Source organism: Zea mays, chromosome 5, assembly GCF_902167145.1.
Source record: "Zea mays cultivar B73 chromosome 5, Zm-B73-REFERENCE-NAM-5.0, whole genome shotgun sequence".
Taxonomy (NCBI): domain Eukaryota; kingdom Viridiplantae; phylum Streptophyta; class Magnoliopsida; order Poales; family Poaceae; genus Zea; species Zea mays.
In genome coordinates this window covers 160,921,122-160,937,148 of record NC_050100.1, presented here as the reverse complement: position 1 = coordinate 160,937,148, position 16,027 = coordinate 160,921,122, and the positions used below count along the sequence as shown (strand labels likewise).

General features: G+C 40.9%; 1 protein-coding gene across 1 annotated transcript; it reads left to right on the top strand.

Annotated features, from left to right (window-relative positions):
• Positions 1-753: 753 nt before the first annotated feature.
• On the top strand, positions 754-13,828 carry LOC103628608 (uncharacterized). The gene is made up of 9 exons (XM_035958897.1): positions 754-1,051; positions 1,156-1,337; positions 12,175-12,295; positions 12,389-12,636; positions 12,716-12,919; positions 13,028-13,120; positions 13,213-13,323; positions 13,403-13,627; positions 13,805-13,828. Exons 1-9 carry the CDS (start codon positions 754-756, stop codon positions 13,826-13,828), a joined length of 1,506 nt encoding a protein of 501 aa, XP_035814790.1.
• Positions 13,829-16,027: the final 2,199 nt, after the last annotated feature.

The following is a 16,027-nucleotide window of genomic DNA, read 5'->3' as shown; positions in this document are numbered from 1 at the left end:
GATTTAATAAATACCACCCCTTTCTTCCATAACATAGGTCGTGGATTGGTTGGTAAGCGTAGTGTCACATTAGACCACAAAACATGGCTTCAAGCACATAGATATGTCTTGTTCAACTATGACCATATAGAGCCTTACTTGAAGTAAGTTGAACATTATATTTTATAATCAGTATCATCCATTTATTTCATGATTACTAAATTATAATGTTTGTTTAGTAAACATATAGAATACCTTTACTCTGCTAGTCATCAAAATCAAAGAGCAATCAGTCGTTTACACTATGAGACTTTTCACGAGTGGTTTAAGTCACACGTAAGTATCTAGGAAACTGTTTATATAGAGTATAGTTCCACATTATTTTTTTAGTGCAATAACAATCTTCAATATCATCAGGTGGAAACAACGAGTGAGGAAGTACCTGAGGAGATAACAATATTAGCTAAGGAGCCTAACATGGTTGCACATTCTTATGATAGTTATTCTATAAATGGGATAAATTTCCGTACACATTCTTATGATGTGGGTAGGTCAGTGCAGTGTAGTGGTGTAGCCCTAGTTGCACATGCAACAAGTTTTGATGGGACAAACAATAATAACCTAGTATCAATGAGCAAAACTTATTATGGTGTTATAAAAGACATTCTTGAGCTGAACTACCATCACCAGGGAAAAATAGTATTATTCAAATGTGATTGGATTGATAACCGAGTACGAGACAAATGGGTCAAAATAGACAAGTTTGGGGTGACAATGGTCAACTTCAAGCATTTATTCAATACCGGTGACAAGGAATTAGATGAGCCATTTATTTTTGCATCTCAGGCAACTCAAGTTTACTATGTGCAAGATCCTATTGATGCTGATTGGTTTGCTGTTTTAAAGTCAAAACAACGTGACATGTATGATATGGAAGAAAGGCTAGACAATAGTACAGAAATAGGTTCTTTCTTGCCAGATTTGGATGCAAACACGCAAGTGAATGTATCTATTGGTGGTAGTTGTGTTAGGACTGATATAGATGGAATAATGGTTGCTGAAAACCAACCTAGCAAGTAAGATATGTTTATATCTGTTTACGCAAAAATGTTTCATTTTACGTTGTAATCTCTTTGTCTTGAATCTTGATTGTAATCTCTTTATGTCTTGATTTAGGAGGAAAGTTTGTAAGAGGAAGAGGAATGGGTAAAGAAACGGAGGTCAATGAATATGAACTACAAAGGGCTACCAACATAAAAGAAAATTTGAAGCGGATGAGATCTCTTAATCTCCATGTACCTAGTACTATGGTTAGTGAAGAAGCAAATGGATCACATCAAGCCAATAAGAAACATAAGGTTAATGTATTTCCCTATTTAATAAGTTCATGTTTTTTACATTTAATTTAATAGTACCACAATCTATTTAATACTGCTTGTACTTTCTTTCCAATATTTCAGTTTCAGACTTTCAGTTCTGCTGCTACTGCTATATTTCCATTCCAATTTCAGACTTTCATTTCTGCTGCTTCACTGCTTGTAATTTCAGACTCAGTGACCATTGAATTCACCAGTGACCATTGAAATTTACCAGTCACAAGTAACTAGATTTTTCTGCCATAGCCACATAAATTCACCAGTGACCATTGAAAATGGGCTGTTAGGCCCTTGGGATTTTCAGATGATAAATAGCAGTCAGTGCCAATTTCAGTGTTTGACTCAAACCTTGGAGAGTTCCTGTAGCTTAGTTGTAGGGATTTGGGCAAAGGTATCTTTGGTAAGTGGTAGCTTAATTCAAGAAGAATAAGGGGACTGAGGTAATTAAGCCTGGCACTACATAAAAAATTTAAAAGAAAATCAATGCTCATATGGACTGACAGGTAGTGGCAACTGAGGGTTATTCAGTCGCTGAAGAACCATAGGACTGCATGTGGCACCTAGATTGGGGCTCTTTGGTACTCAAACCATGCAGTTTTTGGCTGAAGCTTCTGTAGTAAGTTGGTAGACCATAGACCTTCTTATATAGGTTGTATGGCTTGGTGCTACACAAAATGTGAGGAAAGTGATTCCCAATTTGCCCTGTCAGACTGTGCAGATGGAGTTGGTTTCAGATAACAGAAATAAAAACCAGGGCAGGATGCTTGACTTTGGGGCAATGTAACACAAAATTCATGTATTATTAGATATGTAATGTTATAGCAAAGTGGAAGACCAATACTTGGTGAACAAGTTTGGTGTAATGGGAAAGGTCTGTCCTTATGTGGAATTCGAAGGGAAGTGGGGAGGAAATTAATATTTCAGTCGATTGATCAGATTCTAGTTTTTCTTTTTCAAAATGTCTGAAGAATATCCTGATCCCTTATCCTTTCTAGCAGATTCTGGGCAGCTTGTAGATAGAGTTAACTTGGGATTCGAAAGTGGAGTATTGGAAATATTTTTTAACTACCCTGAGTGCAGAGAGGAGATAAGTGTGGGGCATGTTCCTTGAAGATGACTCAGTTGCTGATTTGCTTTGTTGAAGATGACATAGCCAATTTACTAACTAGTTTTACCTCAAGGAACTCCACTGTTTTGCATAACTCAAAGTTCATTTTTTCGACTCATCCAATTCCTGCTCTTTTTGCGTAAGACGACCGTGTAATTCCTGTTCTGTCTCCTGTTGGGGACTTGTTCTTAAATACTATGAATTAAGAACAAGACAACACAAGATGTTAAATGCTAATACCCTTCGTCCTTCGAAGCGTTATTTCCCTTAGGACATAATGATCTTCAGACGAAGGTCATGAAAGACATACCTTCATCATTGCAGTATATGTTAAATAAAAGAAGAAGCACGTAAAATATGGAATATGAAGTAAAATGTAGGCAATTATATGTTGTTATCAATTCATTTCTGTATTATTATTATTGAAGAATAAAAACGACATCAAGTTACAGATGTACCTTCAGCTTGGAAGGAAATAAAAGTACAAGCGTGACGCAAAAAGCAAATGCCAAGTCAGCGTGAACAGTACGGGGATACTGTTCACCTATTTATAGGCACGGAACACAACCCACATAAAATTACATCCATATCCTTTACATTTGGTAGTCGTTCTATAGTAATCCACCGGGGTTTAAATAGCCTTTTCATCTTTAAGTCGGTTTTCTTTTCTGCAGTCACGCCGAAGCTTTCCTGCTCACTTCTTCGGCGCTGTATCAACCTTCGTATTCTTTGAGCTTCTCCCACTGTGGTACCGATTCGGGTCCAAAGATACCTGTTCACACATTATACTCCAGAAACACTGTTAAATCCTGTTTTTGAGGACCTTCGGAGCCGAAGGCCCCCAACAGTAGCCCCTCGCAATGTTAATTTGTTAAATCGACAAATTCAGATTGCGACATGGACGAAGGCTTTAAGCCGAAGGTCCGAAAAAACACCTTCCCTCTGCTAGAATAGCAACATTCACTGACAGGCGGGGTCTTTCAATCTTTCACGCACTGGGCGTATAAATAAGAGCATACTGCGAGCTCATTTGGCACGCTCTCTCGCTAGCTGTTCTCGCTCACTCAATTTTTAGCTCTTGCGTACCAAGATTTGCTTAGCTTTTTAAGTTTTTAAGCTTCGGAGCTGAAAACAGTTTTTTAGTGTCTCCGAAGATGACTGAAGATAAGAAGGCTGCTGCTGAGATGAAGCTGAGTCTCGATGAAGAGAAGAATCTGGGGTTTCTTATAGCAATGTCGAAGACCAATACAGAAAAAATCACTAAAGAAATTTTAGAAGGTTTGTCTGAAGATACTGATGACAGCGACAGTTATGATGTGGATAGTGGTGGTGAAGACTCCGAAGATCGCCCCTGGCGACCAAGCCATTCAGTTTTTGGCAAGTCTGGTATCAAAGAAAATCATCTTGTCAACATGAGGGGAAGGTACTTCCGGGATTTATCCATTGTGAGGGCTGACGAAGGAGAAAAAACTTGTCCGACCCCTGAGGAAAATGAAGTCGTAGTGTTCCGAAGCTTTTTGAAAGCTGGACTCCGATTTCCCCTGAGCGAGTTTGTCGTAGAGGTGCTAAAAATATTCGAAGTCTATCTTCACCAACTTACCCCCGAGGCGATTATAAGGCTGAATATCTTCGTGTGGGCCGTGAGAAGCCAAGGTCTAAAGCCTGATGCAAAAAGTTTCTGCAATATACACGAATTATCATACGAAACAAAACCTTGGGGTAAGGAACAATATCACAATAATTTTGGCTGCTACAGCTTCGTTTCTCGATCCGGGTCAAGCTGTCCCGTGCCAACCTTTCGGAAGAGATGACCTGGCGACTGGATGACAGAATGGTTTTATGTGAAGAATGACCTGACAGTTCGAGAAGATATCAAAGGTATAATTATGCGACCTATTTGGCAAAGCTTCGGCCTTCGGAGGCCGAAGGTTGAAATGAATGAAGCTGCCGAAGAATGCCAGAGAGCCTTCGTCGTTATCTGTTCTTTTATTGGAACGAGAGATTTGGTACAAGAGCATATTGCCTTCAGGGTATGGCCGCTTGCAGAGAAATGGGAAATGCCGCAAGAAACCATAAAAGAGACCGACGAAGGTGGGCTTATCAGGCTGAAGTACACTTTTAAGTTCGGAGATAAATTCGTTGAGCCAGATGATGACTGGTTAAAAAGCATTGAAAATTTAAGTGATGAACTGCTTGGGGCTTATTCGAAGGCTGAAGATACTGCACTGTCAGCAGCCTTCGGAGGCCGAAAAAAGAAGAGGCTAAATCGGGTATTTGATGCGATCGGGTTCGTCTACCCTGACTATCGTTATCCCATTCGAGGGCAGAAAAGAAAAAACACAACCTCTGCGAAAGAAGAAGCTGCAACTGCTCCTAGCGAGCCAGAACCAAAAAGAAAGAGGATAAAGGTCCTCACACATCGGCCGCGCTATATTGAACCAGCTTCGGTGCCTGAGTTCACCGGAAAAACTTCTTCGGCCACCGAAGCTGAAAAGCCAACCAAACCGACCTTGCTGCCAGAAGTCGCAGAAATGGCCGAAGCGCCAACAAGGATAGAATTGGAAGGACTGAAGATTTTGTTACCAGAAACAAAAGAGATGGCCGAAGCGCCATCCACAGAAAAAATGGAGGAAGTGAAAAAACCAACTGAGGAAAAAACATCAGAAGTTTTGAGTCCTGCAGCAAATGTTGAGACAGTAAAAAATCAAAAGGTGCCAGCAGTGACTCCGAAAAGAAAGAGAATGGCTAATGTGCTAGATGTTCTGGAAACAATTAAATCTTCAAGCACACCTCCGAAGAAAACTGTTGCTATTCCCGAAACGAAAACTGAAATTTCTGATATTAAAGTTCCAGAGCAAGAAACTGGAGCCGAAGCTGGGTTCTCAGGGCCTACGAAGATAAAATCCTTGGAAACCAAGGAAGAAAAAATAACAGAGCCAACTTTTATTGAAGAAATCGGTGTCGTTGCCCCCGAAGCATCCCCCAAAGTCCTTGATTATATTGTTCGTCATGCTTCGGGGAAAAAATTATCAGAAAAAGAAAAGCAAGAGGCCCAGCGCTACGCCCAAAAACTGAAGTATCCAAAGGGGGCGTTAATATTCAATGGCAGTGGAGAAGAAGACTTTTTGTATTGTCTCCCTGACAGCAAGGAGATTTCTGTCTGTCGGGAGATGAGCAAGAGCTTCGGATTCCCAACATTAGAAGACGGGCTCTCGGTGTTGTCGAAGAACGATCTGGCCGACAGCCTGGCCTATAATAGCCTAAAGGTGCAACAAATGGAATCTTTGTATTTTTTGTTGAGACCAAAAATTTTTCGTTTGTTTAAATCTAATGATGCACACATATTCTTCTTTGCAGGGCCTGATACTTAGCAATGCCCTCAGGGCCCAAAAAGATGCTGAAGACGAAGGGTGTGCTATAGCCCTGAGCAACCTTCGTTCCGAAGTAATTGAACTGAGGAACAAAGGTCTCGAAAAAGATAAAATATTACATTCATTAATAAATAGAATAAAGGAAGACGAAGCTACTTTTAAAGGTCAAGCTGAAGCTCAGAAGCGCGAAATTGAAGATCTACGAAAACAACTGGCCAGAGCCAAAGAGGAACGCATGCTTGAAGAAACGAAGCGAGAACTGAGCGACCAATGGGCAAATCACTTAGAGGGAACTGTTGAAGAGCTTCGTTCATCCAAGAAAAGATGTTATAACAAATCTATAGAGTGTGTCAAGAAGTTGAAAGCTAGCTTCGCCAGTGTCGGCGCATTTTCAAGCGAAGAAAACTTTACAAGAGGCAACCCCGAAGGCCCTATCGAATGGATCGGTCACGAAGCTGAGGCTTTCGAGGAAATTTTAAACAGCCGCGGAGACATATGTGCTTTCTCGGGTGCCAGGGGAATTGCCACCATCTTGGAGGGAAAAGGCTGCGAACATGTAAAGATTTTATCGCAATCCGAAGCCACCTTGTCCGTTGAAGATGTAAAAGATCCTTCAGCCGAAGCTAGCATAGTTGGGGGAAAATTTTTCACCGATATCTGGGACAATGGTGGTAGAGAAATGGCCCGAGAAATCATCCAGAAAAGCGAAAAAGGGATCCACGAAGCTAGAAAAGTAGCCGAAGCTGCTGAGAAAAACATAGAGCCCGAAGGGCAAATAGGTATTAACTAATGGTTTTTATTGTGTTGTAACTTTTGATTTTAAACTTCGCTCGCAATCTTGTAATAGTAATGTAGTCGTATCCTGTCCTCCCTCAGATCCTACTGAAGCGTCTCCGGGCCCTCAGCCTAAAGATGACGATGAAATTAAAAAGATGGCTGAAGCTATCATGGATCAAGTTGTCGATCGACTCCTGAACGAAGCTGCAGAAGTAGTACTTAGGGAAGACTAGGTGCTATTGTAAAAACATTTGAAATGTAATATGTGTAATATCTTGTAACCCTGAATGTAATATACTTGTTTTTTATGGTTTAATTCTTTACGATGCATGAAATTTTAAACACATACCGTTTTTGAGTCTTCGACGAAAAAACACCTTCCCTTCTTTTCATGCTTCATGAAGAAGGATTGTCATTTATCACAACAATATACAAAGTGTTCTGATGAAGAATATCCAAGCTTCGTGAAAATATTTTCCGAAGCTATACTCTGAAGATCAATATTGTTTCTCCTTGTGGCTTAGCATGAATTGCCCTTTTTCAAAGCATTTTCCCGAAGATCGATATTATGCCCCCTTCTTGTGCCATATGCAGCATGATGTATGATGCTTATGTTATGCAAAATGATGTGATGATGTTATGCTATGTGAGATGGTATTCATTCCGAAGGTACACGCACATCCGTGCGATAAAATACATAATCCTTTTTTGAATCAGCGTTGATTTTTCGCTGTAAGCCTCCCTTAGGAGCTTCTTCGCCTTTTACTTCAGCGGAATCAGCGTTGACTTTTCGCTGTAAGCTCTGCATTCCCTTAGGAACGTCTTTGGAGCTTCTTCGCCTTTTACTTTCGGCGGAATCAGCGTTAACTTTTCGCTGTAAGCTCTGCATTCCCTTAGGAACGTCTTTGGAGCAAAAAACTTACACTGCGCTCCTTTTGGAACGGCTTTTTGTTGTTTCGAAGAATTCATATCATATATACTTGCTATTGCAAATTCTCAAGCTTCAGCAACTTAAGCCTGTGTAGAAGATATGTTTACCTTGTGACAAACAACAAAACTATTACTTGAAATTCAAAAGGTGTCCTTTATTACTCAGAAAATAAAACTGAATAGAAAAGACTGCAGTCAGGGTAGGATATTTGTTAATAGATGTGCTTCGACTCTGGCACAATGCTATTGATTGTACGAGCTTCGGATTGTTCTCTGAAGTCCCTTTGACGTTGCTCATATTGGCCCCCTTCTGGCTGCTGGCCTTGTTGCAGTGGTGGTGGTGGGGGCGGAGGCTGTTGCCAGGAAGCTTGAGGTTGGCTCGCCGAAGCAACAGAAACTGCAGGGTGATTACCTACATATTCTGGGATGTAAGGCGAATGATACGAAGCAGTGTGCATGACCTGCTTCGGCTGACCCTGTTGTGCTGCGGCTTCGGCTATCTCCTTTTGCTTCTGGATGGTAACATGACACATCCTAGTTGTATGGCCCTTGTTTTCTCCACAAAACAAACAAAATATTCTCCTGGGTTGATCCCCAAATCTTCCGCCGAAGCCCCTGGCGCCTCTGCCTCTTGGAGCTGACGGTCGGAAGGAGCTTTGCTGTTGCCCCGAAGCCTGTGAGGAGTTCTGTGGCCTTTGCTGCTGACTCCCTTTATCATCATTTTAAGTAGAATTGTGAATTGACCTGACATGCCTTGGATAGAATCTTCCTCCGAAGCCCCTGGTCATTTCAGAAAACCTGAAAGCCTCCTCCCTTCTTTGACGAAAATCATTGTCAGCTCGAATGTATTCGTCCATCTTCTGGAGCAGCTTCTCCAGCGTTTGTGGTGGCTTCCTGGCAAAATACTGCGCTGATGGCCCCGGCCGAAGCCCCTTGATCATGGCCTCAATGACAATCTCATTGGGCACTGTCGGCGCCTGTGCCCTCAGACGCAGAAACCTTCGGACATACGCCTGAAGGTACTCTTCATGGTCTTGGGTACACTGGAAGAGAGCCTGAGCGGTGACCGGCTTCGTCTGAAACCCTTGAAAGCTAGTTATTAGCATATCCTTCAATTTCTGCCAAGAAGTGATTGTCCCTGGCCGAAGAGAAGAGTACCAAGTCTGAGCAACACTCCTGACGGCCATGACAAAAGATTTTGCCATGACCGCCGTATTGCCACCGTACAAAGATATAGTTGCTTCATAGCTCATTAGGAATTGCTTAGGGTCTGAGTGACCGTCATATATGGGAAGCTGAGGTGGCTTGTAAGTCTGTGGCCAAGGTGTAGCCTGCAATTCTGTTGAGAGAGGAGAAGCATCATCAAAAGCAAAGTTTCCATGATGGAAATCTTCATACCAGTCATCCTCATTGTGGAAGCCTTCCTGATGAAGCTCTCTGCGTGGAAACCTTCGGCTTTGATCATCTTGAACAAGATGACGAACCTCTTCAGAAGCTTCATCTATCTGTCTCTGAAGATCAGCTAGACGAGCCATCTTCTCCTTCTTGCGTTGGACCTGCTGCTGAAGGATCTCCAGATTTTGAATTTCCTGATCTAGATCATCCTCTGGAGGTGTTGGACTGATAGCCTTCCTCTTCTAACTCCGAGCCTCTCTAAGAGAAAGGACGTCTTGATTGGGGTCCAGCGGCTGCAGCGTGCCAGCCCCTGTTGCTGAAGCTTTTTCGGCGGCATGACGAAGGTGATGCTTGCCGAAGGTGTTCAAAGCTCAAGAAATGGAAGTGAGTTCACCGGAGGTGGGCGCCAATGTTGGGGACTTGTTCTTAAATACTATGAATTAAGAACAAGACAACACAAGATGTTAAATGCTAATACCCTTCGTCCTTCGAAGCATTATTTCCCTTAGGACATAATGATCTTCAGACGAAGGTCATGAAAGACATACCTTCATCATTGCAGTATATGTTAAATAAAAGAAGAAGCACGTAAAATATGGAATATGAAGTAAAATGTAGGCAATTATATGTTGTTATCAATTCATTTCTGTATTATTATTATTGAAGAATAAAAACGACATCAAGTTACAGATGTACCTTCAGCTTGGAAGGAAATAAAAGTACAAGCGTGACGCAAAAAGCAAATGCCAAGTCAGCGTGAACAGTACGGGGATACTGTTCACCTATTTATAGGCACGGAACACAACCCACATAAAATTACATCCATATCCTTTACATTTGGTAGTCATTCTATAGTAATCCACCGGGGTTTAAATAGCCTTTTCATCTTTAAGTCGGTTTTCTTTTCTGCAGTCACGCCGAAGCTTTCCTGCTCACTTCTTCGGCGCTGTATCAACCTTCGTATTCTTTGAGCTTCTCCCACTGTGGTACCGATTCGGGTCCAAAGATACCTGTTCACACATTATACTCCAGAAACACTGTTAAATCCTGTTTTTGAGGACCTTCGGAGCCGAAGGCCCCCAACATCTCCGCCGTAAGAGGTAATCTGACGTTCTGCCAACTGTTCAGATTAACAGCGCTACTGTTCTTTCGCCCTGTGTTCTTCAACCCATTGTCAGCCAAAACATTGCAGCCCCTCCCTCCTGAGATCGCCCCATCCCCGACAGTGATGCTATCCTCAAGTCTGCCTACGCCAACCCTGCTATGCTAAACAGTTTTTTTATGGCGCTGATGATTGACAGTATCTCACCAGGAAAAATCGCACCACCACTAACTGCAGTTCACTGAATTGATGTCCAGACGACTGAAATCGAGGAAGAAGATAAATATTGCTAGTGCACAAACAAAAACACGGAGCACACCTCTAATTGACCAAACAGTGCCTAAGCAGAGGAACATAAGTGGTGAAGGCATCAAGAAGCATAACTCATAAACAAACCTAGTATATACAATTGTAATCAGATGCAATACATGGCAACTGCTGAGTTAATTTTATGAATTCACCCACCAATCACACAATGTAGAAAGCATCACCAAGACATCAAGTAATTTCAAGTAAGCGAAGTAGCACACTCATCAGCAGAGGATGGACCATTATTAGGTCAAAAAAGGGACACGAGGCCGTGCCGTAGCAGTAACATAAACCAGAAGTCACATCATTCTTCAGTTGCACGAATATCTGTTTTTATGTCAGCGCCATAAAACGATATTGGTGAAACAAAAACTGTCATGAGACATAACCAGTCTCCGGATCCCTGTATTTTTGTAGGCTAATAAGCAACTACTCATAGAAGTCACATCACTCCCAGTTCAGTTATAGAAGCATCACAACGAAAATTTCCAGTACTTCTACGGAACCGATCACCAGAACGTCAGATTACCTCTTACGGCGGAGACAGATCAGCATGACGGCAGATTACCTCTTACTGCGGAGACAGAACAGGAATTTTCCAGTACTGCTCTTTTTTCGACTCATCTAATTCCTGTTCTAACATGTATGTATGCATGTAATTGGAAAATGAAACCATGTAAACAGATTGTATTTACATTTTATTAATTGCCACTATATCACAGTAACTGGGCATTCTAACAGAAACTATAGAAAATGCAAGGTCACAGCTCATAGGGAAGGGCAGAGGAAAATCAGGTATTGGTTTGTCGGAGAATATCATACCTCGAGCTCTTGATTGACTTTACGCTTCAGATTATTATTAGATTCTTGGGGCCTCAGACTGCATATTTGTTCCAAGTTATTTTCAGAACCGATCTCCAAGTTATTTTCAGCATTTACATCTTTCTGATTAGTTTGATAGGATACCAGCTCATCAAGTTCATCAGGTGTGGCTGGAATAGCTGGGGATAACTTCAGCAAGTTGTTTGCAGCACTGCCTGCACATTCCCTTTTTGAACTGTTAAGAGAGGAATCAGATCCATACAATTGTGAATCGTTGTTTGAATTTGGGAGCAAACTGTTAGGTTGCTTGACTACAAGGCACACGGTATTCTGCACAGCCGCAAACTTACTTTCCTGATAGTGGTCTGGATGTTCACTCTCAATAGATTCTGCATGAAAATTAGCAGACCCATTCAGAACTACTTTATTGGGTAAGCTAGGGGGTAACAGAGAAATACTTCCTGGCAACTGAAAGCCTCCAGCAAAATCTGGTTCTGGTTGTTTCATATAACTGCCTTTACATGGTACATGTTGAGCATCACTACAACTGGCAACGCCCAATAGGTTTCCCACTTGATCATCAGCTGAAACATCACGTGTTGGAATGGCACGGCTGTTCTTGTGCGTTGTTCTAGAAGTATGAGAAGGACGCACTCCACCAGGAAAAACAAACAAAGGGATTTCTTTTCTTTTTACATGGGACACTTCAATGTCCATTCCTTCTTTCCAGTGTTGATATGCACAAATAGTATTCTTAAACTCATTTACAATTCCCCTGATGTCGAATTGCTCAGTTGCTTGAGCTTGGGTAGTTTGTTTTCTCCAAAGACCCATGTTTGCCGTGTGGGTCAGTCATGCACTGCTGGCACTTAATATTACTGTTGTGTGGGTAGTTTATATTACAGCTATATTACTGCTTGAAATTTCTGCTGTTTCACTGGCAATTGGTTGACTACTTTAATTTCTGAACCTTAAGTTTTAATGTTTTCATTTCTTTGAGTGTAGACAAGGACATTAGCAGCTTCAACTAATGGACCTACTTTGCGATCAAGGACTGAAAGGGATATTGTTGATGAAGAATCTGAAAATAGTTACGAAGAATCTGAAAACCCCATCAATGATGAAGGTAAAAATCAAACAAACTTTAAATTTATTGTAGCAATTTTGAAAATAGTTATGAACAAAGGTTTTCATCTGTTTTATCTCCTGTAATAAGCAGAGCAACCTATTGGGCATCGAAATATAAAGAAAGGAAGGGGCCCAACCTTGAAGAAGAACATATATTCAAGTAGTGGTGGGCCTAAAATCTGCATTACCCTTAATGAATATGGACAACCAGTTGGTAGGAACAGCAAAGAGTTTGGTAATTTCATAGGAACTTTGGTGAGGAAAAATATCCCGGTTTCTTGTGAGGATTGGAGACTAGTTGATTCTAAAAAGAAGTTTGAGTTATGGACAAAAGTGAAGGTAATCTGATTTAGTGAGATAATTTGTCTTAGCCTATTGTCAGTAGATTTGGTAAGCAACTACATTTTTGTTGAAACAGGAATACTATGAAGTGGATGAATCTGGTATAGATTATGTTATAACATCTGCAGCAAAAAAGTGGAGAGAGTTTAAGGCTGACCTAAAGAACAAATATTTTGATGAAACATTGAGTTTTGAAGAGCTTATTGCTAAAAGGGATGAAAGGGTGAAAGAATCTGATTGGGAGTGGTTGATAACTTATTGGATGTCTCCAGAAGCCGAGGTACATGCTGATTTGTTTTTAATTCTTTTTTGAGATATAAACCTTCATTAAACTTTTGTATGAATGAATTTGTATTATTGTTTTGATATATTCATATTTATGTTGTAGGTTCGTACAAACAGAGGTAAAGATAACCGTTCAAAGCTGACTATGTCGCATGCAGCTGGCAGCAAGAGTTATGCTCGTGTGGGGCATGAACTGGTAAAAAAATTATAATCACTAGTTTGTATAATCATTAGTTTAATTTATGAAAAATCTAGTCAATTACTGGACCAAATCATTTTTTCTTGTAGGCCGAGCAACAAGGACGCCCTGCGAGAAGAGATGAAATATATGTTAGAACACACACGCGTAAGAACAAAGAAGGGGATATTGTGCCTCTACCTGGAGCAGAAATATTCATTGTGAGTACACATATTTTTGATTTATGTAATAATTAAAATATAAGTGAACAAAATATAACATATGTGTGGTCCTCTTAAGAATAAATTTGAAGAAGCTGTTGCTGAGAACCCAGAACTGAAGGACAGAAGTATTGAAGATGGTGATTTATATGCACATGTTTTTGGAGAGAAAGAACCAAGAGGTCGTATTCGTGGTTTAGGCTTAGGACCAACTCCACAAGATGTAGGCACCCCTGGAACTCAAATGAAAATGTCAACAAAGCTTCAAATGGCATTGCAAGCTCGCAGTCAGTCTGAGCAAGAGGTTAGAGCCTTAAGACAGGATATGAATCAAATGAAAGAAAAAATGGATCAAATTTATCAAATGATGGTAGCAGCTCAAGGGGTGAAACATATAGAAAGCCCATCACAACATGGGTCTAATTCTCGACAGGTGATATAATATTGCATATGTTTAGTCAGTGTAGCATATATTGAGCAGTTCGCCGTCTATCGAGTTAATTAGGCTTGTTTCCTTTATCTCACTAACACTTTTTCCCTTTTTATTTTTCTTTAGAACTCAAGGGTGCATCGGTCAGATGAGGTGGCACATGATTACAATGGTAATGACTATTCACAAAATATGGTTGAAGATGACTTGCAGCTTACTAGGCGAGTTGCAAGCACTGTGGGTCGTCTAAGGAATCGTGAAGATGTTAATACTATTGAAGAGCAAAGTCGCAGGCGAGACATTGCAACAATGGTACCTCAAAGAAATCATGGATCACCTCAAAATGCAGACGATAATCATGTAATTTCTCATCTATCACTTCATATTTATGTTTCATTATTTGAACTTTGTAATCTTACTTCGCATATTTTATTAGGTTGGTAAAGAAGTCATATTATATTCTATGATGAGATCAGAAGTTCCTGTTGCAATAGCAAATATTATCTCAACCGACCCAACCACTAAGGTTGCAGATGTTCCTCTTGGAAGGGAGTTCACACAGGTTTTTGTGACTCGCGTGCTAAAAAGGGAAAGTACTCTGCCACGACCATACTTAGGTGTAGAGAGTATGGGGGATGCTCTTTTTATGCCCGTTGCATGGCCAACAAACAAGGTAATACTACAACCTTGTCTTTTATTTATGTAATTAATGGAACAAGCTTCTAATGTTCTGTATTTTTAGATGGGTCGTAACAAAAAATCAACATTGACCCAAGGTTCTACAGCAGCAGGTAAATATTTTGCCTGAAAATATGTGTTGGGGACTTGTTCTCAAATGCTATGAATTAAGAACAAGGCAACATAAAATGTTAAATGTTAATGTCCTTCGTCCATGAAACATTATTCCCTTGAGGATAATGAACCTTGAACGAAGGCTGATGAGAATATAATTACAAAAGTTAAGTCTTCGTAATTAAATTTTAATAGATTGTATAAGATAACATAAAATAAAGGGTATCAAAGGTAAATGAATCATATTATATTTACTTAATATATTGAATCATTGACTACAGTTATACCTCAGCCTTGGCAAAGATTGGTTCCCGAATGATGCGATTGCGATTACCAGAATGCGTGAACAGTAAAGGAATAATGTTCACTATTTATAGACACAGGACACAGCCTGTGAAGAATTACAACTATGCCCCTCATAAAAGTTTACAACATTGACTCAGACCTTTATGGACTAAAAGGTCATTCTATCTTTAAGTCGGTTTGTAATACCGAAGCTTCATGAAGAGTAACCTTCGGCCATCCCATACAAACAGCTTCAGCCGAAAGCCGCTTCTTCCTACAAGACCTTCGGTGACGAAGCATAGTCCCAACAGTAGCCCCTTTCGCGGTGCTAGATCGTTTTTCGTAACGAGCTTGATCCGTGAAAAAAGTCTCTTAAGCTTCGGGGAGCCGAAGGTCCAAAAAACACCTTCCCTGAGCTCGTTGTCGAGAAACGATTCAGCTTCCCAGCGCGTAGCGGTCCCACCTTGCAGAGTTACTGTTTGTCTCTGCGGTCCACCACGCAGCGAGTGCAAGCGGGTGTCCGCCTGGTGTAAAAATCCTGGCGCTTCGCCTTCTTACCTGCAGTACTATATAAACAGACGAGTAGGTGTGAAGTTACCACAGCATTCATTGCTATTTGCACTGTTTTGCTGCCAAAATTTTTAACCATCGCCGAAGCTTGACTCTTGGAATCGAACGAAGCTCCAACTTGAAGCCTGCTTCGTCAGAAGAAAAAACTTCGGAAGAAAAAAGTATTTAATTTCCACAAATTCAGAATTAAATGGCCAGAGTGCGTTCTACCGCTAGGGTTGAGCATGAGGGGGGCGAAGCTGAAGGTTTGGAGACTGTTCCCATCTCCGAAGCGATGCAAAGATCCGGGCTGGTAACTTCGTAAAAGATCCCCAGTGATGATGCAGAACAGGCAGAACAAGCAATTGCCGAAGAAGAAGAAGAAGATATTGAGGAAACTGATCCCGAAGACGATTATCGTATTGCCATGCCAAGCAAGCCCAGCCACTTGGACTTCGGAAAGTCTACTGTTTCGAAGGCTGATCTCTCCAAGATGGTAAAGTCGGGCTTTTTCAATGAAAATCAGAAGAAGCTACTACGCTTCGGGGGAGAAGAGACTACCCCAAAGCCGGAGAAGGATGAAATTGTCATTTTCAAGAGCTCTCTAAAGGCTGGATTAAGATTCCCCCTACATGGGATTATTGCAGA

Bases quoted from the DNA above. Each gene is read 5' to 3' on its own strand.
- LOC103628608 (XM_035958897.1), top strand. From the start codon at position 754: ATGGTCAACTTCAAGCATTTATTCAATACCGGTGACAAGGAATTAGAT. The intron at 12,296-12,388 runs GTAAAAATCAAA...TGTAATAAGCAG, and splicing joins AAACCCCATCAATGATGAAG to AGCAACCTATTGGGCATCGA. The intron at 12,920-13,027 runs GTACATGCTGAT...TTTATGTTGTAG, and splicing joins GGATGTCTCCAGAAGCCGAG to GTTCGTACAAACAGAGGTAA.